General features: G+C 42.8%; 1 protein-coding gene across 6 annotated transcripts in view; it reads left to right on the forward strand.

Moving 5' to 3' along the window:
* STAU1 (staufen double-stranded RNA binding protein 1) overlaps positions 1–23,457 on the forward strand; it is a 36,136-nt gene that overhangs the window by 9,902 nt on the left and 2,777 nt on the right. For 3 of the 6 annotated variants that reach the window (XM_068149886.1, XM_068149883.1, XM_068149884.1), the window contains 12 exons: positions 1,013–1,289; positions 2,123–2,247; positions 4,191–4,347; positions 6,783–6,921; positions 7,645–7,810; positions 13,491–13,589; positions 14,878–15,108; positions 15,668–15,811; positions 17,268–17,414; positions 18,194–18,266; positions 20,234–20,553; positions 21,624–21,746. In XM_068149886.1, coding sequence (XP_068005987.1) covers positions 1,097–1,289; positions 2,123–2,247; positions 4,191–4,347; positions 6,783–6,921; positions 7,645–7,810; positions 13,491–13,589; positions 14,878–15,108; positions 15,668–15,811; positions 17,268–17,414; positions 18,194–18,266; positions 20,234–20,553; positions 21,624–21,746 — 1,917 coding nt within the window. In that variant the 5' untranslated portion in view covers positions 1,013–1,096. The remainder of the gene's footprint in view (positions 1–1,012; positions 1,290–2,122; positions 2,248–4,190; positions 4,348–6,782; positions 6,922–7,644; positions 7,811–13,490; positions 13,590–14,877; positions 15,109–15,667; positions 15,812–17,267; positions 17,415–18,193; positions 18,267–20,233; positions 20,554–21,623; positions 21,747–23,457) is intronic. The other 3 variants (XM_068149885.1, XM_068149887.1, XM_068149889.1) reach the window with 3 other exon arrangements.

A 23,457-nucleotide genomic window follows, 5' to 3' on the forward strand; every position in this document is an offset into this window, starting at 1 on the left:
TTTGCTTGGCTGTAAAATTTATTTTCAATAGATAAATTGATATGTGGGTCGTAAGCAGATAAGGGCAGCTGAGCTCTGGCAGCAGTCAGAGCCTTCAGACTGGCAACCTGTTCGTGTATATTTAGGTTTAACTGAGCATGAAGATAATGTTGCATCCATGTGTAAGAGAAATCTAATACTAATTAGCTGGTGGAGGGGCAGGCCTATCAGAGCAGCTCATGTTGAGTGGTGCGGATTCATCGCCCGGAGGTGGTTTGGCTGAAACGAACAGACACCAGCCAGCACTCTCAGCACTTCTTTACCGTGTTGCAAGGCCAAAGAACTCTGAATTGATGCTTGACCTGTGACTGAGACATGTCTGGACTTAAAGTAACCTTCAAAAGGCATGTAGCTTGCAAAGTTTGCAGAGTCTTACACCTTGCCTTTTCCCAGCCATAGCTCTCTCAGCAGTTTCTGCAGGCCACCAGCTGTGCTCCCCTCATAACTGGCTAGTCATTTTGCTGGAGATCCTAGGGGAAAATGTCTATGATTATAATAAAGGAGGCATGCTCTAAATAGCTGTTTTGTAAAGACTGCATTTACTGCTTGCCCTTTCAAGTCAAGATCTTGAACTTCAAATGGTAGAATGTATGAAATGTAGTCTGTTCATGACAGTTGCTCTTTGTTCAGTACATAAGCAGTGGCTATCAGCTTAAGTAACTAGATTTGCTTTGTAAATGGATGCAGTGATGGAGAAAACAGATGGATAGTTATCTTAAATGAACAAGCATAAATAAAGCTTCTATTATAAATGAAAGAAATGTGAAACTTAAATGCTGGGGCTTGCAGCTGAATGTGTGCTGGTAAAACTGGACCCATAAGTGACTTACTGCATAGGAGCTGCAAACAATGGCTGCTCCATTTGAACAGGTTTTCCCCTTTGTGCTGCTGGAGAAGATGTCAATAGATTGTTAGTTAGAGAATGCATTAATATTTGGTATAATCTTCTTTTTTTTTCATCTTTACCTTTTAGGTCACCCATTTGGCTTCATCACCCTGAGTTTGCCTGCATTCAAAGCTGTTTGCCTACAGTAATTTGCTCTGGTTGGAAGTGAACATGTCACAAGTTCAAATTCAGAATCCTTCTGCTGCCCTTACAGGGAGCCAAATACTGAATAAAAACCCCTCTCTTTCACAGCCTTTGAGTATTCCTTCTACTACTAGCTCTTTGCCCTCTGAAAATGCAGGTAGACCTATCCAAAACTCTGCTTTACCCTCTGCATCAGTTACATCCACCAATGCAGCTGCAGGTAAGGTTGAGTGTCTGTTAATGATTGTCTGTGTTCTTAGTGTTTCTAGGTTTGCATTTGCTCCTCTAGCTTGTAATGCTTTCTCCCTGTTGAATGAAATTGGTGTGAGACAGACAAGCATACTTTCCACCAAGTTCAAATAATGAATTGAGATGCTTGTACTAGTGAAGAATAGTTAACCTTGCCTAACATGGCATTTTTAAAGCATTGCTCTCTGTGTTTTCTACAAGCAGCTTGTTTTAAACATAAAAAATGTGGTATTTGGAAATCACAGAACGTTAGGGGTTGGAAGGGACCTCAAAAGATCATCAAAATAGTTCAGTTCTGTTATTTTTAGTTCTTTTACGACCAGTGTAATGATGATTATATTGTGCTGATTAAACTCCAGTAGAGTGAATAAAAGGTAATAAATAAACAGCAGATAGCATGGAAAAGTAGAAGGAAAAAAGAGGTGAAGTGGCTTTTTGAAATTACTTGAAGGAAGTGACCATGATGAATAGTTAGAGGATTTTCTCCTTGAAATGTGCTGTGTAAGATGCAAGCTAAAGGCAGGAGACTCCTAACTGTGTGCTTCTGGCTTGCACTAAACCATCCCAGCCAGTGGTGCTGCCTTTCAGGCAGGCACGTTGCTTGGGAAGCTCAGGGGTCAGCAGGTTGGTGCCAGTTTGGCTGATGAACTGAGCTGTCTAGTTCAGCAAATCCTTCCTACCAGGTGGTATACTGGAGACAACTAAATGCTGAACCAGTGAGGTGCTGGGTGTTTCAAAATGGAAAGTTATAGTAGAATTCACAGCTACAGCTGCCTGTTCATTTGTCTGGTTTTATGCTTTCAGCTCCTTCAAACATGGCAAACCCCAAAGAGAAAACCCCAATGTGTCTTGTGAATGAGTTAGCCCGTTTCAACAAGATTCAGCCTGAGTATAAGCTTTTGAGTGAGCAAGGTCCAGCTCATTCTAAGGTAAACCACAGGGTCATAGGGGTTGGAAGGGGCCTCTGGAGATCATATAAATATTCAGGTGCATTTCTTATTGCTGGGTTTTGTGCTCTTTCACTTTCCTAATTGGAAAGGCAGAGTGTATGCCTGTGGTGCAAGATAATAGAGCATAATAGGGTGGAATGGGAAGCTCACCAAAGTGCCAAAGGTAGGGAAGTGTGAAGCTGCTGCATATACTATAAGGCTGACTTCCCAAAGTATGTAAAGGTGGAACTTACCTGTTCCCTAAAACCCTGTAGCTCTTCAGGAGAGTTATTTGTTAGCTCCATTCTGAGATGCTGGGCTTTGACTTTCATTTAACAAAGCAAGGTGTGCCCCTTGCACTCCTTGTGGGAAGGTTTGTGTTAAATCTCCATCCCATCACTTCCTGGTGCAGTCTTAAGCCTTGGTTCTACGTCTTGCCTGTTTGCATGTTTTCTGTGCTCCTCCTGTGGAGCATTATAGTGTTTTGAGGTTAATCCCACCAACTTTAGAAGATTAAAATAGTTCCTTAGTCCAAATTGTCTTGTGAGAGACAGGAGGATTTGTGGCAATCATTTCTTTAGGAAAACTGCTACATAAGGAGCTGTTGAGCTTCTCTGTCTGGGTAGTTGTCAAGGTACAAATTTATAGCTGTTGTTATGCCCAGAAAAAGTTTTGCTATTTAAAATGAGGAGTTTTTCTCTTGTGCACATCATAACTGAATGTTGCTTTGCCATGACTCTGTTCTAGTTGTAAATTGAACAAACCTTTCTCTCCTGATTGACCAATGTTTGGAAAACAAGGATTGTGGTAGCTGTTCTGTACTGCCTGAAGCACAGTATGAATGAACAGCACTTGAATGTTCCTTCAGCTGCTCTGGAACAGTTACTTTAACAAAAGGATCTTTAGTTTTTCACAGCAGGAGTGTAAGAATGCCTTGGGTGTGCCAGCCTGTGGTGTGCATCCCATATCATGGCATATCTTTCACGTGTCAGAACCTCAGTGACACACAATTCCTTTGGGCTCAGATGCAGAGAGAGTTTTCCAGGAGCACAGCAAACAAGCGAGCACTTTGTGTTAATTCAAAGAACACTGAAGAAGAGAACTTGAAATTCTTACTCTTCTATTGTTGTAAGAGCTGAGGTGAAGGCATACAAGAAAATCAGCCTTGGGATGCACCTGTTTAATCTGTCTCCTTCAGGTGTTTCCTGGAGCAGTGTGTGTTGTATGTTAGACGAATTGCCTTGCAACTGAATATTATTAAGAACTAAAATATTTTGTCCAAAATGTGTAAAGTCAGCCTCAGTGTTCAAAGGAGGCAAGGTCTGCATATACAAAAAGTACTGGATTAACATTCAAGGCATCTTCTCAGTTGTATTTTCATCTACTTGAAATTAAACTGCATTTAATTACCAAGGACACCTTGGCTTGCTGGTGTCCAATCGATTTGTGACAATGCAGAGCAATATATATCCTTCCTTATCCCACAGATACAGCAAGAAGACTTGTGTTCACCTGTGGGCATGTAGAAGCTTTTATGGTGCAGTGTGAACTTAACTTTCCTTCAAGCTGCCAAAAAATAACATTAGAAAAGCCCCCACTGTATTGAAGCAAGAACTGAGCTCTGTGGAATAGGGAAGTCTGAATTACAAGGCTGCTGTCCAGAGTAATGTTGTCATAGCAGTATCCATGTAGCTGTCACCTCTATGCACATTGTATCTTTTGGGTTTTAGCCAAAAAGGCTGGTTGCTAGCTGCAGTTACTGTGACATTCTCAGCTCAGCAATCATGGAAGTGGCGGGGGTGATGTGGTCCTGGAGGAGAGCTTTGGTTACTGCATTCTCAGCGCTTGCATTGCTATCAGACCCTTTGTTTTGTGTGAGAGAGTCTAGTAAATACTGTGAGTGCTGAAGTGGCTCCTAATAAAATTCTGCTTCTATGTTTGAGGTATTTACAGTGCAGCTGACTCTTGGGGACCAGCACTGGGAAGCTGAAGGAACTAGTATTAAAAAAGCGCAACATGCGGCAGCTGCCAAAGCTTTGGAAGGGACAAAGTTCCCCAAGCCTACGGCTCGTCCGGCTCGTAGTGAAGGCAAGAATCCAGGTACAGCCCAGAGAAAACTGCTTGCTGAAAAACAGTGTAGAGAATACACCTCTCTGGGTTTGGGGTGGATTTTCCAAGCGCATAAGGATTCTGTCTGTTTAACAATGGCAATTGTCAGGTTTCCCGAGAGCATCGTTTTGGTTTAATCTTAGTGTTGTAGGTGACATGATAAAAACCATGATGCTAATCAGCAAGTTCCAAGTGTAGGGGTTTTCCATCAAGTCCTCCCACAGCTTAACTTACAGGTTTGTGTTGTAACCCTTGGTGCAACCCTGGAAGAGATGTTTATCTTAATCTTAAAGAAACCAAAACTAAATAAAAAAAATTCCAAACAAAACAATGAGGAACTCAAAGCAAAGGATGATCTTCTGCACAGCAGGTGAACATGTGGGGAGATTCAGGCTAGATGTGAGGAGGAAGTTCTTCACCATGAGAGTGGTGAAACCCTGGAATGGGTTGTCCAGGGAGGTGGTCGAGGCCCTGTCCCTGGAGGTGTTTAAGACCAGGCTGGATGAGGCTCTGGCCAGCCTGATCTAGTGTGGGGTGTCCCTGCCCATGGCAGGGGGGGTGGAACTAGATGATCCTTGTGGTCCCTTCCAACCCTGAATGATACTGTGATACTATGTTGGCCTAATCATAGAATCACCAAGGTTGGAAGTCCAACCTGTCACCCAAGACTTCATGACTACTAAACCATGGCACCAAGTGCCACGTCCAATCCCCTCTTGAACGCCTCCAGGGATGGTGACTCCACCACCTCCCTGGGCAGCACATTCCAACAGCTAACAACTCTCTCTGTGAAGAACTTTCTCCTCACCTCAAGCCTAAACCTCCCCTGGCCATTCAAAAACTTGACAACAGAGCTTTGGAAATGTTTAGTTAAAACCCAAACACACACAAAACAACGTAGCCCAAAACTGTGAAATTGGTGTTGAGGGATTGGATCAGTTACACTTTTGTAAAGGGAAGTAGATGTTGCTTTGTATGAAAGCATTCATGTTGTAGCTCATTCTGTATGAGTTTCTTTACTAAAGTTCCTTTTAAGATATATTTGAAATCATGAACTAGCTTCACATCTCAGCAGGACACACAATTATTTTGCATGTCTTCCTAATCACTAGAATCCAGCTATTGGGACAGTATTGGTATGCTCAGGAAAGGTTAGAACTTATGTTCTGTGCCAGTTGCATTCTGCTAGCACCTAAATTCTTTCTTTAGAAACACTTTGTACAGTCAGCAGTGAAAATATTAGAAGCTAGCAACTACTTATGTTGTTGGTGAACCTGTTCCATGATTACATTTTCTTTTGGCAGTTGCACAACACTGTTTTGTTAGAAGGCAAAGAGTCCACACTAATGTTTGAGCCAGTGAGGCCTGTGATAGAGAATCTGACCATTTATGTGACTTCTTTCTCAAATGAAAATAGTCAGGAAGTCAGTTATTCATCCATGTGGCATTTGAGTCTAGAGAAGTATTTGCAGTGCTCAGTTAGCAGTGTTTGCAGCACTCAGTACCTTCCTTTGAAGAGCCAGTTGCAATTTGAAAGCAGAGAGTCATAAAAGCCCTTTTAGGTCATTGAGTACAGGAAGAAAGGTCATAGAATCAATAAGGTTGGAAATGACCTCAGAGATCATCAAGTCCAACCTGTCACCCAACAGCTCATTACCACTAAACCATGGCTTCAAGTGCCACATCCGATCCCTTTTTGAACACCTCCAGGGATGGTGACTCCACCACCTCCCTGGGCAGCACATTCCAATGGGCAATCACTCTGTGTAGAATTTCTTCCTAACATCCAGCCTAAACCTCCCCTGGCACAGCTTGAGACTGTGTCCTCTTGTTCTGGTGCTGGTTGCCTGGGAGAAGAGACCAACCCCCTCCTGGCTACAACCTCCCTTCAGGTAGTTGTAGACAGCAATAAGGTCTCCCCTGAGCCTCCTCTTCTCCAGGCTAAAGAACCCCAGCTCCCTCAGCCTCTCCTCACAGGGCTTGTGCTCGAAGCCTCTCACCAGCCTCATTGCCCTTCTCTAGACATGTTCAAGAATCTCAGTGTCCTGATCATTCTCAGTGAACAGTGGACACAGAAGATGTGTAGCATGTCTGTTAATTTAATTTGAAAGCATTTTTGGGGCAGGCAAGTTTCTGTTCTGCAAACTGCGTTGTTAGGTACACAAAGTACAACATAAGACTTGCCCCCAGCAAATTCCCAGGTTTTGTAGCAAGATTTGCCACAGCTGTACTAGGCTGATCATTTGACATGTGTCATACAGACTTGTTTTCTCTGTTCATTAGCTTTTTTATTCAGAATTCATTAAGATACTGCATATAGCAAACCTTGAGCTCATTTTGCCCTGCTTTGAGACCGCGTGAGAGTTCAGCTTGTTTCGGTTCCTTGCACCAGTTGGACAATTCTCTTTATATTCCTTTCTATTTAGACAGTGTAACCCCCACAGTGGAGTTAAATGCACTTTGCATGAAGCTGGGAAAGAAACCTATGTACAAACCTATCGATCCTTACACAGGGATGAGATCCACTTACAACTACACTATGAGAGGTGGCACTTACCCTCCACGGTATGCGGTGTTGAATCTTTTGATTTTGCAGTCTCTTATCTTTCAGCTCCTGCTCTAATCATTCAGTGCTTTGATACTGTCTTCCAAAAACTAGGTAAAAATAACACATCCCTTAAAGAAGTATTCAGCTTGAAACAGCCAGCTCATGAAGCTGCCCCATTAATACCTGTAATTTGTCTTATTTAAGTGTGGGTGGGTGGTTTGGTTTGTTTTCCCGTGGTGAGGAGTAGAAGAGGAGGAAAACGGGAACTGAATCACATGCTGCAGTGTTTTTGAGGGTATTTGGATGTAGCCAGCTTTGTGAAGTGACTAGCTAAATACTAGCCAAATATTTCTTACATTTCCTTTCTGTGGAAAAGCAAAATTGAGCAGAACAGTTCAGTGCTTTTTCTACAGCTTCAGTTTAAACAAGTTTATGTGGGCATAGGAGCTGAGAACTCAAAACTGGCTGGCATGCTAAGCCTATAGAGTGCAGTTGCATTGTTTTTCCATGCTGTAGTTGGTTATAAATGTGTTCCTGTTGTAAAACAAGAACTGCCAGTGCTCTGTTTCAGAAGTCTCTCCCTAAAAGCTTTTAGATTTTAAAGCAAAGTTTAGCTTATTAATACTGGGGCTTCAGTGCTGAGTTGTGGTTATTGATGGCCAGGACATTCATCCATCTATAACTTATATTTGTTTACCTTGTAGGCCAAACTGTTTGCTGATTTGAATCTCTCTTTGCAGGTACTTTTACCCATTTCCTGTTGGGCCCTTACTTTATCAAGTTGAGCTTTCAATTGGAGGGCAGCAGTTTCATGGGAAAGGAAGAACAAGACAGGCTGCTAAGCATGATGCAGCTGCTAAAGCACTGAAAGTTCTGCAGAATGAGCCCTTGCCTGAGAAACCAGAGGTGGGAATTCATCTGAGTGTTATAAGCATAAATTGCCAAGATAAACTGAGATGCTGTTGCAGATTTCTTTCCTTATTGAGAGGAAGATGGCAGTTGTGGAATTGAATTGAGTAGTGGTGTTGGCCTACTCATGTCAATAGAAACACTTTGATTTAAAAACATAGATTTCTATGCAATTGGAGTTGTCCCAAATGAAGTTATATTAATTCTTTTGCTGTCATGTTTTTCCACAGCAATGCTATAGACATCTGTCAGATATGAGCACTGGAAGCATAGATAGGAACTAATATCTTATCAGGTACAGATCATATACAGCCTTCTGGAGAAGTGTGTAAATGGGGTACTTGTATTCAGGTGTGGGCAACAGAAATCAGACATGGGTTTGCTTCCTGGGCAAATCTCCTCCATGATGTTGGAAAGAACCATGGAAGTTCTTGAGGAGCAGCAAGTTCATGGAAATAATAAACTCATACACACATTTAGATAATGAATATAGGAAGCTATTTTGTATCCCATGTATTTATATGGGTGCCCAGCACTTTCTATTCCAGGCAATAAGGCAAAAACATTGGGTCTGAAGGTTCAGGGAAGAAGTCTAGGAGGCACTGGTAATGATTCAGGTAATGGAAAGCTCTCTTGGAGGAATGTAGACTATTGGAAGCTGTTAAGAGTCAAGGGATTACAAATGCTTTTGGGGGAGAAGGGAGTGGTGCTGGGAATAGAAGCAGAAAAAGTGGAGATAAGTTCTGAGCTGAAATCTAGAACTGATGTGATCAGAGACAGGCTGGGGGTCTTCATGCAGGAGAGGTCATGCCTGAAAGGGATGTTCCTTTCCAGTGCAAGGGAGCCCCAAATTCCTGAGTATTTTCATTCTGTGTCAGTGATGTTTAACATCCCCTTTCTTCAGTCACCCTCTTAGAGATAATCTTCTGTCATCAGCACTTTCTTCACCTCAGGTAGCAGCGTTGTGTGTCTGGACCCAAGGAGTCGAGCTGCAGAAAATAAGAGGATCAGATGTAACTGAATTATTTTCTGTTCACTTCTTTAGAAATGCTTCTGTACAAGTGACTTCCTGAGTATTTGCAGAGTTGTGTTTGAAGTTGAGTAATGTGAGGTCTTCAGAACAAACAGTGCAGTTGTCTGTACGTGACCACACGTGCTTTCCTGTAGGCTGCCCCATTCAGTGTGAGGGCTGGAAATGAGAGGTGAAGGAAGTACACCTACAGAGCCTCTTTTCTATAAGGATCTGATAAGGGAAATACTGCTGTGAGTGATGCAAGAGATTGCAAGAAGGGAGAATCATGACTAAAGCAGTTGCAAGCTCACTAAGAGCTGATTCCTTTCTTGACCCTGCTGTATGTATGCTGGGCAAGTGGCTTCAATGTTCATATTTGTCATTTTAGTTTGATATTTATGTTTGACTTGGACAAACTTCACAGAATGGTAGAGGTGGGAAGTGACCTGTGAAGATCATTAAGTCCAACCCCCCCTGCCAGAGCAGGGTCTTACTGTTCCTACAAAAGGAACAGCAAGAAATGCAGCTGTGGTTAAGGAGAGCAGTCCTTTGAATGGAGAGTAGTGTTCTATAACAAGCCCTTGGATAATTCAAGTCTTAATGTAAAGTTTGGTATTGAAATGCTAAATTTGTTAATATTTGTGGCTTTCCCCTGCAGTTTTGGGAGCATCTGAGGGAATTGCTGGATTTGTATCATAGTAGTATCATAGTATCAGTCAGGGTTGGAAGGGACCACAAGGATCATCTAGTTCCAACCCCCCTGCCATGGGCAGGGACACCCCACACTAGATCAGGCTGGACAGAGCCTCGTCCAGCCTGGTCTTAAACACCTCCAGGGACAAGGCCCCAACCACCTCCCTGGACAACCCATTCCAGGGCTTCACCACTCTCATGGTGAAGAACCTCCTCCTCACATCCAGCCTGCACTAGACAAGAGAGAAGATAAAATAAGGAAGTTTTTTAGTGAGCCCTGTTCATTCTTGCATTCAGGGAGGCGAGGAGCTTGAAGGCTACAGTAGTGAAGGAGCATAAGGGATGCTCTTGTAGTGCCTGTGTGTAATGGAGGCAAATAAAGCTTTCAGAAGCAGATATCATCCTGATGCCTCCTACTGTCATTTGATGTTGCCAGTAATTTTCCTGCCAAGTAATTTTTCCTTTTTACATGCAGTTATTGTTGTATATCCCATTTGTGTGTGTGTGTGTGTAAACAGAGCATTCTTAAGCTTGGACTCTTACATTCTCTTATATTTCTTTGTGGGGGGAGAGGTAATTTTGTAATTTTAAAGATGGCTTTTATGTTACAAATGTGTGCATTTACAGGGGGTTGATCTTGTAGTTTTAAACCAGAAAATATTCAGTGCTTAAGAGGAAATCATTGAATAAAATGATTAGACTTTAAGGGTAAGAAAGACCATTTCCCACACTTTGTCAGACTGCAAATTTAGAAACAAGTGGTAGGAAGAAAATGTGATAATATTAGCTCTCAAGTGGACAAAGCCCTGCCTGAGCAATCCAATTCAATTTGAGTCTGCTCTGCTCTGAGTAGGAGGCTGTATGAGGAGACCTCCTAAGGACCATTCCAACATGAATTGGTCTGATTGCAGAGTTGCAGCAGGGCTACTTTGCATATTTGCAGTCAGAGATGATAAAGCACTGATTTAAAGCTTAGCAAACATAGACAGTTAGGCTTTCTAGCACAGTTTTTAGACAGAAAGTCTAAATCTTGCCTAAAAATCCTAAAACCAGAATAGCTTCTGTGTTACTTGGTAAATACCAGCTGCTCTTTTTACCCTTACCATGGAAGAAAACAGCCTGAAAGCTCAGTTGAAATCGGTGTAGCTCTAACAAGCAACTCCACTGGTTTTCATCATTTGCATGTAAGCGTGCTGTGAGAAAGGGCACGTTGAAAGAGTTCCTAAGAAAGAGCAAAATCCCTCATAAAGGGAGGTTTTTTTAATCATTTTTTGTTTCCTCCTTTTTTTTTTCCTTCCCACTTGTTAGAGATTGATTTGACCAATTTGAGAGCCAAGAGTGCTAAATGCTTATTTGTGGTCTCGTTCTGATTGAGGCATAGATCCCTTGGAGAGTTTTGTCTATGTGCACATGATGAAACTACTGCAAAAGCTGACCTTGTAGACCATCTGCCTGGAGGTGTGCAGGGACAGGGAAAGTGGGGGAGAGCATGTCTGTGTGATTCTTTTTTATTTCTAAAATGGCACAGAAGTCAAATAGGGGCAAAAGAATTGGTAAGTGTGGTGGTTTGAGCCTTAACTGGGAGTTAAGAGCTCAGGTCAGGGCAAGGCTGAGAATCTCTCCCCTGCTCCCCATTCCTCCCTCCCAACAGAGAGGAAAAAAGGAAAGGGAAGGAGCAAATCCACCAAGCAATAATTTGGAGTTGGCCTGGAAGTAGAGAGGTAAAGAGTTTTCCTCAAACAATATATATATGTAACAATAACAGGTAAGGTTCACAAGGGCAAGGAACAAGGCTGGATGGGGGAGGGGAAACAAGAATGCAAAACCAGCCTCTCTCTCTGAAGAGGCACGGAGGCAGCAGGGAGAAGGATCAGGCCCAACCACGTGGCAGAAGAGCAGGAATTCAGCTGCAGTAGCTCTTGTCCAGGAGAGGCAGGAGCCAAAAAGGAGAGCTAATGACTCCAATGCCCTCCTTTTTATACCCTAGCTGGGCAGGGAGGGGGAGTGGAATAGACTCAGTTTCCCAGCGGGGAAAACACTCTGCAGGGAGGGCTAAGCAGTCACAAGCCCTCCTTCCTGGTTTTTCAGAATGGGTGTTAACCCACCACAGTAAGCCTGTTCCTGGCTATTTGCTATTCATTTGCTCTTTTTTAGAGAGAGGTATTGAAGAGCAGTACTGTATTTTACACTGTGAACAGACTTGGAATGTGTCAAAGTACACTGTGGTATAGCATGTAATTTCATGTTACTTATTTGTATCCTCTTGGAAGTTATGAAATGGAACAAATCTAATCCCATGAAGAGAAGTCCTGGTCACCTTGGCAAGCACAAGTGTCAGAGGTTTAAAAACTAGAGTACATTTGACATTGCAAGGAGGGGGGAAAGTGTTTGGTATTAAAATGGTTGTGCTGAAGTTTTGGCAGTGAGGGCAGTGACAGATCATTCCTACAGGTGCTGGTAGTAAACTTGGTGTAACACCTAGGCCATACCAAAACAAGAACATAGTAGGTCAAATATTTTTTTGCTGGGTCTGTGAAACTATTCCTTGTGAACTTACTGATTGCATGTGAAATAGGTTTTAGAATATGATGATCAAGGCTTTCAACTTTTTACCTACACTGTGCCTTCTGCTGAGGTACAGCCTGGCTTCCCTGGCCTAGAAGATACCTCCACATTTCTCTTGCAGTCTAATGCTCCTGTGGGAGTGGTGCCATCAAGTGGTCTCAGTTTCTGCAGAGGTGAAGGCTACCCTGTGTATGCCTCCACATAGAGGTCGGAGACTGGGTGTAGTATCAGGATGATCAGGAGTATCAGATGTCACCACTGTTAAAGGATGTTGGACTATATGGTGTCTTCTGAAACGTTTGCAGCTTGAACCTGAAATGTACCCATAGTGCAAAATCTGATGGGACAGTGGGAGCAGTGCAAACCACAGATTAATCTGACTTACTGTTTGTTCTGAGATGGAAAGTGCCTGCTGTAAGTGGTGGGAAAACTTTTCCCTTCCGGGTTTAATCTAACTAGTTAGTAACAGGTACTGGGGATGCTTACTGCCATCAAAACTACTTTTAATCAGTGAGAGCTCTCTAGCATGTTTCTGCTGCTCCTAGGAGGTATTTAAATCATTTTTGTTACCTGGTTGCATAACTGGTGTTGTGGCATGATATAATTGGTGAAATTGATGCTGTTCATCTTTATCATGATCTTTCCAATATCACTGCTGGACTTAAATCTTAAAATTTCTCTGTTGCTCTTACCATGCCTCTGAGTTCATGTTGATCCCAACATCAGTGAAGACATATTTGGAATCACAATCAGTGTTTCACCTGGAGATACACAGAAGTGCCTGTATGTAAGCTTCACCTGGCACTGCTGTGCTCCTAGCAGGTGTAAATTCTCAGAGGTACACCATTTGATTTCAGACAACTTCCAGCTAGTATGCTCTTCAGATGAGGAAAATAAAAAGCTACAGATGAAGCACAGAGAAGGGAGCACATCAAGAGACAGGACTATGGCAGGGTCTGATTAGCCATCCTTTATTCACATTGGTCCCATTCTCAGAATCTTTATTTTCCTGCCCTTTCTCTTATCTGATGCTGTCTTAGCGCTTTCGGTACAAACGTCCAATCAGTGTACGAAAACGGCATTTCATGAAGGTACTTCCATTTGGAAATCAGTTCATTTAACACTGCAGCTTTTCCATAAATAGATTTTTAAACCTATTGGCCTCGTTCCATTTGTCCTTCCCTGCACCGAGCACATGAAAATAAGGTTTGTTAGCTTTCACACATACACCTGAAATGAGCTGCTCAGGGTTCAGTTGCGTAGTGCGTGTGCTGCATTTCTACACACTCCCATACAGGGGCAGTGAAGGTTAGACCACTTAAAATTTTGAGAGTTGAGTAGACTGGTTGGATGGATAAAATTCAATCTAATAGGATCTTTATTTTAAATAGAGTATGCTTCTTTTAGGTTAACGGAAAAGAACCAGATGATGAAAATCTCAATAAATCTGAAATAAGCCAAGTTTTTGAGATTGCACTTAAAAGGAACTTGCCTGTGAATTTTGAGGTATGTTTGTTTTACAAGCTCGAGATTTGTTTTGGTTAGAATATCAAGGGTACACATTAAGTGAGTCTCTCTCTAGATAACCCAAACAACTGACTTGTAACATGCCTTGTTAGTTGTGAATACCCTTTTACCTTTGACAGTCGCCCTGATTGTCTCAGAGTTGGTAAAGACCAAAAGGACACTCCACCTGTTCACAAGTTCTCGCACTAAACCCATGCCCCAAGTGAACAGCTGTGCTGGGGTTGTCTGTGCAATCTTTTTCCCAAGCTTTTTGAAAAATCAGTGGAGAAACAAAACACAGCCCCACACTAGTGGTTAGAACATCCAAGTGCAGAGCTGAGGCAAAAGAGTGTAGCTCACTCTGACAGACACTGATGGAAGTATTTGCTTAATGAAGCACTGATGTGGACTACCCGCAAGTTGCAGAATCTCACAAGTAGGTTTCTTTTCCTGCCATGAGCTGCCCTCATGTGCATCTTTCCTTTCCCTTTGGCCTGCTGCTTGCTGCCTCTTTGCCTCTCCTTGATAATTTTAGTTACCTTAAATCAACAGCTTCCATAGGAGCATCTCTGTTCCACTAAAGTATTAATTTATGCTGCTTTCCTGAGCTGGCAGAGTAACATCTGACTCTCTGAATTATTATAGTAAGAAAACACAACTGTGTGTAGCTAAATTGCTTCTAAAACTGTTCTATGTAATTTTACCTGAGGCTTTCAATTATTGCAGACCAGCCTGAGCATCACTGGTAAAAATTACTGCCAGACAAAGCCAGTTGTGGGTGGAAGCTCTTCATTCAGTTTTTACTTTATGGATATTTCAAAGTATGATGTCTTATGCATGGAGTTAAAAGCTAAATCTATAGCAGGCAACTATCTCCTAGATGTCTCCAGAATTCTCTTACTTCTGAACTAAAATGCTGGATCCTGCTCAATTGCTTGCTCTGTAATGTTCTGTTACCAGAACATGATGTCTCTAATGAGGTGATGTTAACTGTGTTCAAGTATGAAATAGAAGGGTCATATTGTAATACTGAATGAGTAAATCAGCAACTTAAATGAGATGGGTTAATGACTCTTATGTAAATACTGTTCTCTGCTTGCTGCATCTGATCTTTTTAAAGTCTTAAGTTAATTTGGGTGGGGTTATGTTATTAGAGTGAGTATGATTTACGAATAGTTGTGGATTGTATGAGAATCAAAAGTCTCTGTATCCATAGTTCTTGAGAGAAGTTTGCTATAACCAATGTGCCCTACCATTTTTAATAAGTGTTTATCACGCTTTCACTCAGTTTTTCCCTCTGAAACAGGTGACCAAGGAAAGTGGTCCTCCCCATATGAAGAGCTTCGTTACCAAGGTGTCAGTTGGAGAATTCATGGGTGAAGGTGAAGGAAAGAGCAAGAAGATCTCAAAGAAAAATGCTGCAATAGCAGTCCTAGAAGAACTGAAAAAACTACCACCCCTTCCTACGGTTGAGAAAATGAAGCCACGAATCAAAAAGAAAACAAAATCAATAGTGAAGGTAAGAGACAAATGGGCTGGAAATGTGGCTGCTAGAAATAATCAGCAGCAGAGAGATGTTTCCTTGTAATTACAAACACTCATCAGCTGCTCAATGCCTATCAGCAGGCTGACACTGCAAATGAAATTGTTTTTTGCTCCCCCTCTAAATGGGGTTGTGTTTTACAACAGTGCTCAGTAAATTCAGGAGGGAGGAGGAGCCTTATAAGAGAACGAGGGGCACATGAAAATCAAGCCCTGACTTTCAAGCCTTGGACTTCACAGCTTTGGGTTTTGAATGATTTTGCTTGTGCAAATTCTCCTGCAAGCCTGTGCCTCCTAATATAGCAGGATTAGAACTTGTAAAACTATTACCAGTGGCAGATTATATGTCGTCAGCTGTGGCAGCAGAGCCAAATAGATTGTTTCTTTTGGGCTGTGCCTGTGTTTCATTTAGCAACTTGTGTTTCAGTGGTTTTAAATCCTAGAGATGCACCAATTCAGTGGCACGATGGCCTTTTGTCTATTAAATCAAACAGTCACCAATTTTGGCTTATTTCCTAAATATTGTTTTTACACAGCTGCAAACAAGTCCAGAATATGGTCAAGGAATGAATCCCATTAGCAGACTTGCCCAGATACAGCAGGCCAAGAAAGAGAAGGAACCAGAGTACATGCTCATCACAGAACGTGGTCTTCCAAGGCGCAGGGAGTTCGTTATGCAGGTTTGTATGTTAACTGGCAAAATCCAGCTGCATGGCTGGGATGTCTTGCTCTTTCTTTGGCTTATGGTAATCAGGTTATCATGATGACACACAGTTAACAGGATTATGGCCAAATTTCCCTAAAATGTATTGAGAGAGTCTCTAGTGGGCTACATTCAATCAGATCCTGGGCTGCATCAAGAGAAGGGTGGCCGGCAGGTCAAGGGAGGTGATTCTCCCCATCTACTCAGCTCTGGTGAGACTCTACCTGGAGTACTGCATCCAGTTCTGGAGCCCCTATTACAAGAGGGATATGGAGGTGCTGGAAGGTGTCCAGAGAAGGGCCACAAGGATGATCAGAGGGCTGGAGCACCTCTCCTATGAGGACAAACTGAAGGAGTTGGGGCTGTTCAGTCTGGAGAAGGGAGGGCTCCAAGGTGACCTAATTGTGGCCTTCCAGTATCTGAGGGGGGCCTACAAGAAGGCTGGGGAGGGACTTCTCAGGATCTCAGGTAGTGATAGGACTAGGGGGAATGGAATGAAGCTGGAGGTGGGGAGATTCAGGCTGGATGTGAGGAGCAAGTTCTTCACCATGAGAGTGGTGAAGCCCTGGAATGGGTTGTCCAGGGAGGTGGTTGGGGTGCTGTCCCTGGAGGTGTTTAAGCCCAGGCTGGACGAGACTCTGTCCAGCCTGATCTAGTGTGGGGTGTCCCTGCCCATGGCAGGGGGGTTGGAACTAGATGATCCTTGTTGTCCCTTCCAACCCTGACTGATTCTGTGGTTCTAAGATAAATGTTCAAGAAAAGTGACCTGAATTATGGTTTAAAAAAAATAAATGTACATCTAGGACTCCAGGAGTCTTAAGTTGTAACCACCTAATGTTCTAATTAGCAGCAATATTAATGCTCTGGTAGAGATACTGAGCTGCTTATGTTCTGCAGTGTAGAATTTATTAACATGAATTTGAGTATCCTTCATTTCCTCCTTCCCCTGTATTTTTGTGTGCTGGTTTAGAGTACAGCACTTCCTGCACTCTGCATTGCAAATCCCACTGGCACAGCAGTATTTTCAATCCTGACTATCTCCTAGCCTCTAATCATTAAATATCTTCTCCAGACCTCCCTCCTCTCCTGGCCAAGACAGGAACATTAGTTGCTTTCTTTCCATTACATTTGTAAATCTGCTAACCCTGTAGCTTCAACTTGGAAAATTTATACCAGCTGTGATACCATTTTTGAGCATTTAGGCTGCTGCCAAGGTGAGAAGATGAACCACAGTTGTTTGGGTGACTTCTGTTTGGTTTTTTTGTGCTTGGGGGGGGGCAATGATTATTGATAATAAATGACAACTTGCTTAGAATAACGATCCCTTGAACGGTTTTGTGACTCATGGCATTGTTGAGTCACAGACCATTAATGAGTGGAGTGGATCCTCATACTGCTGCTTAAGAACTTGGTTTTTAATCCTCTTTGTCCAGGTGAAAGTTGGTGTACACACAGCTGAAGGAATGGGCACAAACAAAAAGGTTGCTAAACGCAATGCAGCTGAAAATATGTTGGAACTTTTAGGTTTCAAAGTCCCTCAGCCTCAACCTCCAAAGCCAGCATTAAAGACAGAAGAGAAGGTAGGTTCTTAAGAATCAGCCACTGTTTAATGTTACAGCAAAAGCTGAGTTGAAACAAAAGCAGCTTTGCAAGGCAGTAGCTGTGCAGTAAATGGATGCTTTCTGCCCTAGCCTGGAAACAGCTGTATAGAGGTGATTGATGTCTAAAAATAGTGCACTTTGGATACATTAAAGGTTCCATTCTGCAAGTGAATCAGTCTCATCAGAAGGCTAAGTGAATGTATTCTTTGCAGAATGGCTCAGAACCTGAGGTGATTGGTGTGTTGACCTTAGCAACTTGCAGACATCGTAGGCTATAGAACTTGGTGCTAGCTACAGTTCAGCGTGTGCCACAGCTGGGAGTTGGTTCCAGCTCTTTCTGTGGTAGATCCCTTAGCAGGGAAGGAGCTTTGTTTTCTCCTATTGATTCAGCAGATGTTACCATGCAGCTCAAATACCAACCCTGGGTTTAGTTTTGTGCTTTCCTTGTGTATGCTCATGTGTGTCCCATGTTGTCCTCCGAATGCCAACAGCTAATGTTCAGCTGGCTTTGTAGCACCTTGTTCTTCCTATCTGTGTTCTTACTACCACATCATTGTTCTGTAGATGGTTTTAGTGATTCAATAAATAAGAGTCACTGAACTTGTCTCTCCTTAGCAGTTATGCAATAGCTGAAGTTCTTGAATAATACATTTTTCTCTAAATCTTGACTAGTCAGGTCACTATAAAAGTTGGTGGGGGTGAGGGTGGTACTTTTAACAGGACATGGTGTGTTTGGCTCTTTTCCTTTTATTTTTAAGACACCATTGAAGAAAGCAGGTGATGGAAGAAAAGTAACCTTCTTTGAGCCAGGCTCTGAAGAGACTTCAACTAGTAAGTAATCTTACTGCAAGAGGCATGGCCCTCTTGGCTTGTGTGTGTCTGTGAGTGTCAGGTGTTTCTCAGTCCCTTCAGTGATGTCTTTTAACACACTGTAATGAGCAGAGGTGTGCAGTTGCTGGCTTGCAAACTAAATCTACCCCCTGGGAAAGTTTTGTTCAAGTCTCAAAAAGATTTTGTATTTTTTTCCCCTTCCCAAACTGGTGGAGGAAAGTGGCTGAGCCAAAAGCATGTGTGTGCTCATGGGTTGGTTGAACAGCCAGTAGAGGTGCAGCTGCTGCTACCTGCTGTATCTTGGCTTGTCTTACCTCAGTCTAAGGGATCTTGAGACAGGCTTTAATCTGTAGGTAGAGCTTTCTAGGACAGCTGTGAATGTTCAGGGCCAAGCTTGGTTCAGATCCAGGGACAAGGATTTTTCAGCCAACATCAGGAGTGAAGTGTGGGCAATTTCTTTGTGGGGAGAAGGGGAGGAGGAGAGATCAGCCCCTTAGGCTCAGCAGAACGTTTCTGTAGTATACAGGGAGCAAATGAGGATGGGAGCAGATTCTCTGGGAAAAGGACTGGGGGTTTCTGCCACCTGGAAATAGCCTTCTAGATTTGGAAGAATGCTTGCAGGTTGGAAGGCTGCCCCAGAAGTGTCACTTTAATCCTGAGGCAGAGTAGCAGTGGGAAGGTGGTGCTGCATCTGTTGAGGCAGTTAGCTTTGGCTGTATCATCTAGCAGATGTTGAGGGAATAACTGCAGTGTGTTAAAGACTGTTCCTGGGGTGAAGATGTGGGTGTCAGTTCTAACTGAAACTGGTCTTCCTAAAGCAGAGCTGGAGAAGGAAGGAATGGCCTTGTAGTACAGAGCCACCTCTCTAATGCCTAAGAGCAAGGAACTGTGCCTGCATTTATTTCAGATAGTTGATGGTCACAGTGGTCAAATCCACGTAACTGCCTGGAACAAATAAAGCCCCAAACCTGGCCACCAAGCACATGGGAATTTGCTTTCTCTTCTGTGACCTGTTGGGAGGAGTCATTATGGAAAGTTTGCCTGTTGCAGCCTATTTCTGTTCTGGACAGTGTGTTTCCAGTGCTTTATGTGTGTAAGATTAATTTTGGTGTGTAAATTACAACTACTTGGGATTGACCTGGACTTCAGTAATGTTTTACTGCATCCATTATATCTTAGGTAAACTTCCTGACTTCCTCTTCAAACTTTGCCATCCCTGTTTTCTTCCATCTACAAATGTTAGCCTTCCTCCTTAGACCTGAAATAGCTCAGTCCTGCTGAGCTGCATTTATCCACTCCCTGTAACACCAACTTCTCTTTAGTTCAGTGGCACTGCCTTCCCTGCCTTTCTGAGCACACGCCTGTAATTTTTCTCCATGGCTGTGTGTGAATTCCCCATATAAAGCTGTTGTTATCTCTCAAATTTGACTTATGCCATAATGGCCATAAACTGCCATCAGTTTGAACTGTGGTTGGATGTTTGCTGCAGTCATTCTTGCTTCTTCAGACTGTGCTCACATCCCATTTAACCTCGCCTACCACCTGTTTGTTTTCATAATAGACAGTTCAGTGTGAGCTCTATGTTATTGTCTGTACAATACCTAGCAGTGGTTCTGGCATTTTGGTGGTTTCATTATTTGCTCCTACAGTTTAAATGATTAAATAAATTCTAAGCCCAAAGACTGTATCTAGAATGTGGCTGCAACTGTCTGCAGCTTGACTAACCTGAGAAACTGCTCCCAGAGGTGAAGTTGTTGGTTTTGGCAGAAGCAGGTGTTGCACTGAATCATTCATTGAATAAGCTGGTGCTGAAGCTCTGACCCACCAAAGGTGACTCCAGCTAAGTTTGTTAGTGTTTCAATACTAACTTGAAACAAAGTGTTTTTGATGTCTTTATTCACATTCCTGTGCCTGCAGAAAGCCTGATAAAAATAGCAGCTGTTTAGTATGAACCTCTCTCTTCTCAGGTAATAAAGAAGATGAGTTTAGGATGCCTTATCTCAGCCATCAGCAGCTTCCTGCTGGAATTCTTCCCATGGTCCCTGAGGTTGCACAAGCTGTAGGAGCTAATCAAGGACACCACACCAAAGAGTTCAACAGGGCAGCCCCAAATCCTGCCAAGGCTACAGTAACAGCAATGATTGCTAGAGAGCTATTGTATGGTGGTACTTCTCCTACTGCTGAGACCATATTAAAGAACAACAACTCGTCAGGCCACGTACCCCATGGACCACTCACTAGGGCCTCTGAGCAGCTGGACTATCTTTCCAATGTTCAGGGAATCCAGGTAAGTGTTCAGCTTTGCAAGATTTCTCCCAAAGCTCTCCAGCCTGTCCAACCTGCTGTTAGTTTGAAAGCTTCTGAGTTCTGCTGGTGACTGATGTCTTCTGAGGCTGCTCATTAAGCTCAAATTCACGTAAATGTTTTGCTTCACCTGTGAAATGCCCTGAGTTTTACAGCTTCAGATGTGTGCTTTGGTAATGCATCCTCAGCTTTCATTCAGCACTACTCTGAAGTCTTGGAAGAATAAAGTGGAAGGTAGCATTTTCTGAAAATTGTCATGATGCAGGGACAAAGTATGGCCTGGCCTGATCTGAAATCTCTCTTTTTGAATGGCCTTTCACATTTTTAACACTTTCTTATGTTTGGACCCTTAATCACAATTGCATGTAAGCTCCTTAGCAGTATGGCGAAGGAGCTCAGTAGATTAAGAAGTATAATGGGGGAAGTTTTAAATGCAGATAGCTGTGGCCAGAGCAAAGGTCCCAGCAATGATCATGAAGTAGCCCCATCTGTTCAGAATGCCTGCAGAGCTCTCAGGATCCCTAAAACACATTGAATGTCCAACTTCTAAGTATGTGTATAAGTATATATATATATATATATATATATGATACTTCCAGTATCTGAAGGGGGCCTACAAGAAGGCTGGGAAGGGACTTCTCAGGATCTCAGGTAGTGATAGGACTAGGGGGAATGGAATGAAGGAGGTGGGGAGATTCAGGCTGGAGGTGAGGAGGAAGTTCTTCACCATGAGAGTGGTGAAGCCCTGGAATGGGTTGTCCAGGGAGGTGGTTGAGGCACCATCCCTGGAGGTGTTTAAGCCCAGGCTGGATGAGGCCAGCCTGATCTAGTGTGGGGTGTCCCTGCCCATGGCAGGGGGTTTGGAACTGGATGATCCTTGTGGTCCCTTCCAACCCTGACTGATACTATGATACTATGGTATGGTTTTGCTGGCTGACCTAATGATTAAAAGTAAGCTTCAGCTTCATATATGGGCAGGTAACTTAGAGCAATTGTGATATATTTCCTGTGCTTGGTTAGCTGGTAAGAACTAAATCCTTCTCTCTTCTCTAGGTTGAATATAAAGACTTTCCAAAAAATAACAAGAATGAGTTTGTATCTCTCATAAACTGTTCCTCTCAGCCACCACTGATCAGCCATGGCATTGGAAAGGATGTAGAATCTTGCCATGATATGGTATGATGAATGTTCTCAAGTGCTTGCTCTTTGACCATTGGTGAACTAAGGGATGTGCTGGATAGGCCAAGGTTTCATGTTACTGCTGGAGAGCTATGAATTAAATGCTCTACAATTCCCTGGCTAATTTTGGTCTGGTATTTCACAGGTTGCTGAAAGAAGTGATTAAGAATACCAGAATCTAATCTGAATAACCTTTAAAATGCTTAATATATGCTCAGAACTTTGGTTTGCAGATCCATGTTTGCTTTACCTTGACATTATTTGCATGAGCAGAATGTGTGAAAAGGAACATATAAAACATAAAAGCATCTCAGTTTGTTTTCTGTCATGGTAAGAACAGGCTGAGCTTTCACTGGGATCTGCAACACTTGGGTTGATGTTACCAGACCTGCTGGAACACAATCCAAGATGGAAGGAAATGCAATTCCCTGGTAGACAGCAGGATACACTCAACATCTGTTAAGATTCCTTTAGAAACAACATTTTATGTTATCTAAAATATTTCTGTGAAATGATGATTTTTCTAGACTCCAAACTGTGCAGGACTTTGTCTGTAGAAGACATCAAGTATTGCTGGCAATAGGTACACAGTGCATTGACATCTAAATTGAGTTTTCTCCTTCTGATACCCAGCACTGACTGCAGACTCAAGTCATAGTTTGCAGCATGTAAATACACTTAGGGAAACCTGATTAGACTGATGTTGGTACTAAAAAATGTTGCAGTCCTTCTCTAATGGCTATAATTGAATATAGGTTTCTTTGATCTTCGTCTCTTAATGCTGACATTTTCATACCCATCCCCACATCCTGTCATAAAGAGCTCCTGTAAGAGTAAGCACAGTCCATGCAGTGTAAGGAAGGGAAAAGGACAGCTGGTTGGGAGCTTGGGCCAGCTTGAGACCCATCCTCTGTTCTGTTACTCAGCTTTGGCTGTGCATGTGCCACAGCTAATCAGAGACACTCTGGAAAGGTGCAGCTGGAATCAATCTGAATTGAAAAGCATTTCAGTTCTCACAGCAGGTGGCTTTGTTTGCACTGGCCACATCACATTGGCTCTTCCTTTTAACTGTCACACATGCCCTATGTGTGGTGTACTTTTGATTCCTATGTAGCTTGTTTTCTTTTCCTGCAAAGGACTTTTTGGTTCTGTGTATTTTAATATCCTAGGTCTTTAGCTCTCTGCACTTAGAGCCATTACTAATTTGGTGTCTTCTTCCTTGATATTAACAGTACTACTGAAGTGATTCTTCCACATTGCTAAAACAAATGCTGTGGGAATCCCCTAGGCACAGCACTGTCTTATTGTTTAGTGTGGCAAGATGCAATTCTGCACCATCACAGTTTTTCCCCACTGTAATTATGCATCTTTAGTGCCAAAATTAGCACATTTATTTAAAGTGAGTCCCAGTTGTGCTTTCAACTGCATGAATGAAATGGACTCAGGATGAATATAAACTACAGCACAGGAAGTTCCACCTCAATGTGAGGAGGAACTTCTTCACTGTAAGGGTCATGGAGCACTGTAACAGGCTCCTCAGAGAGGTTGTGGAGTCTCCTTCTCTGGAGACTTTCAAGACCTGTTTGGACACGTTCCTGTGTGACCTGCACTAGATCATACAGTTAGGTGGGCCTGCTCTGGCAGGGGATTGGACTCTGTCTCCAGAGGTCCCTTGCAACCCCTAACATCCTGTCATCCTGTGAATTGC

The sequence above is a fragment of the Melanerpes formicivorus genome, unplaced genomic scaffold, assembly GCF_026170545.1.
Source record: "Melanerpes formicivorus ecotype bairdi unplaced genomic scaffold, bMelFor1.0.p_v2 SCAF_19, whole genome shotgun sequence".
Lineage (NCBI taxonomy): Eukaryota > Metazoa > Chordata > Aves > Piciformes > Picidae > Melanerpes > Melanerpes formicivorus.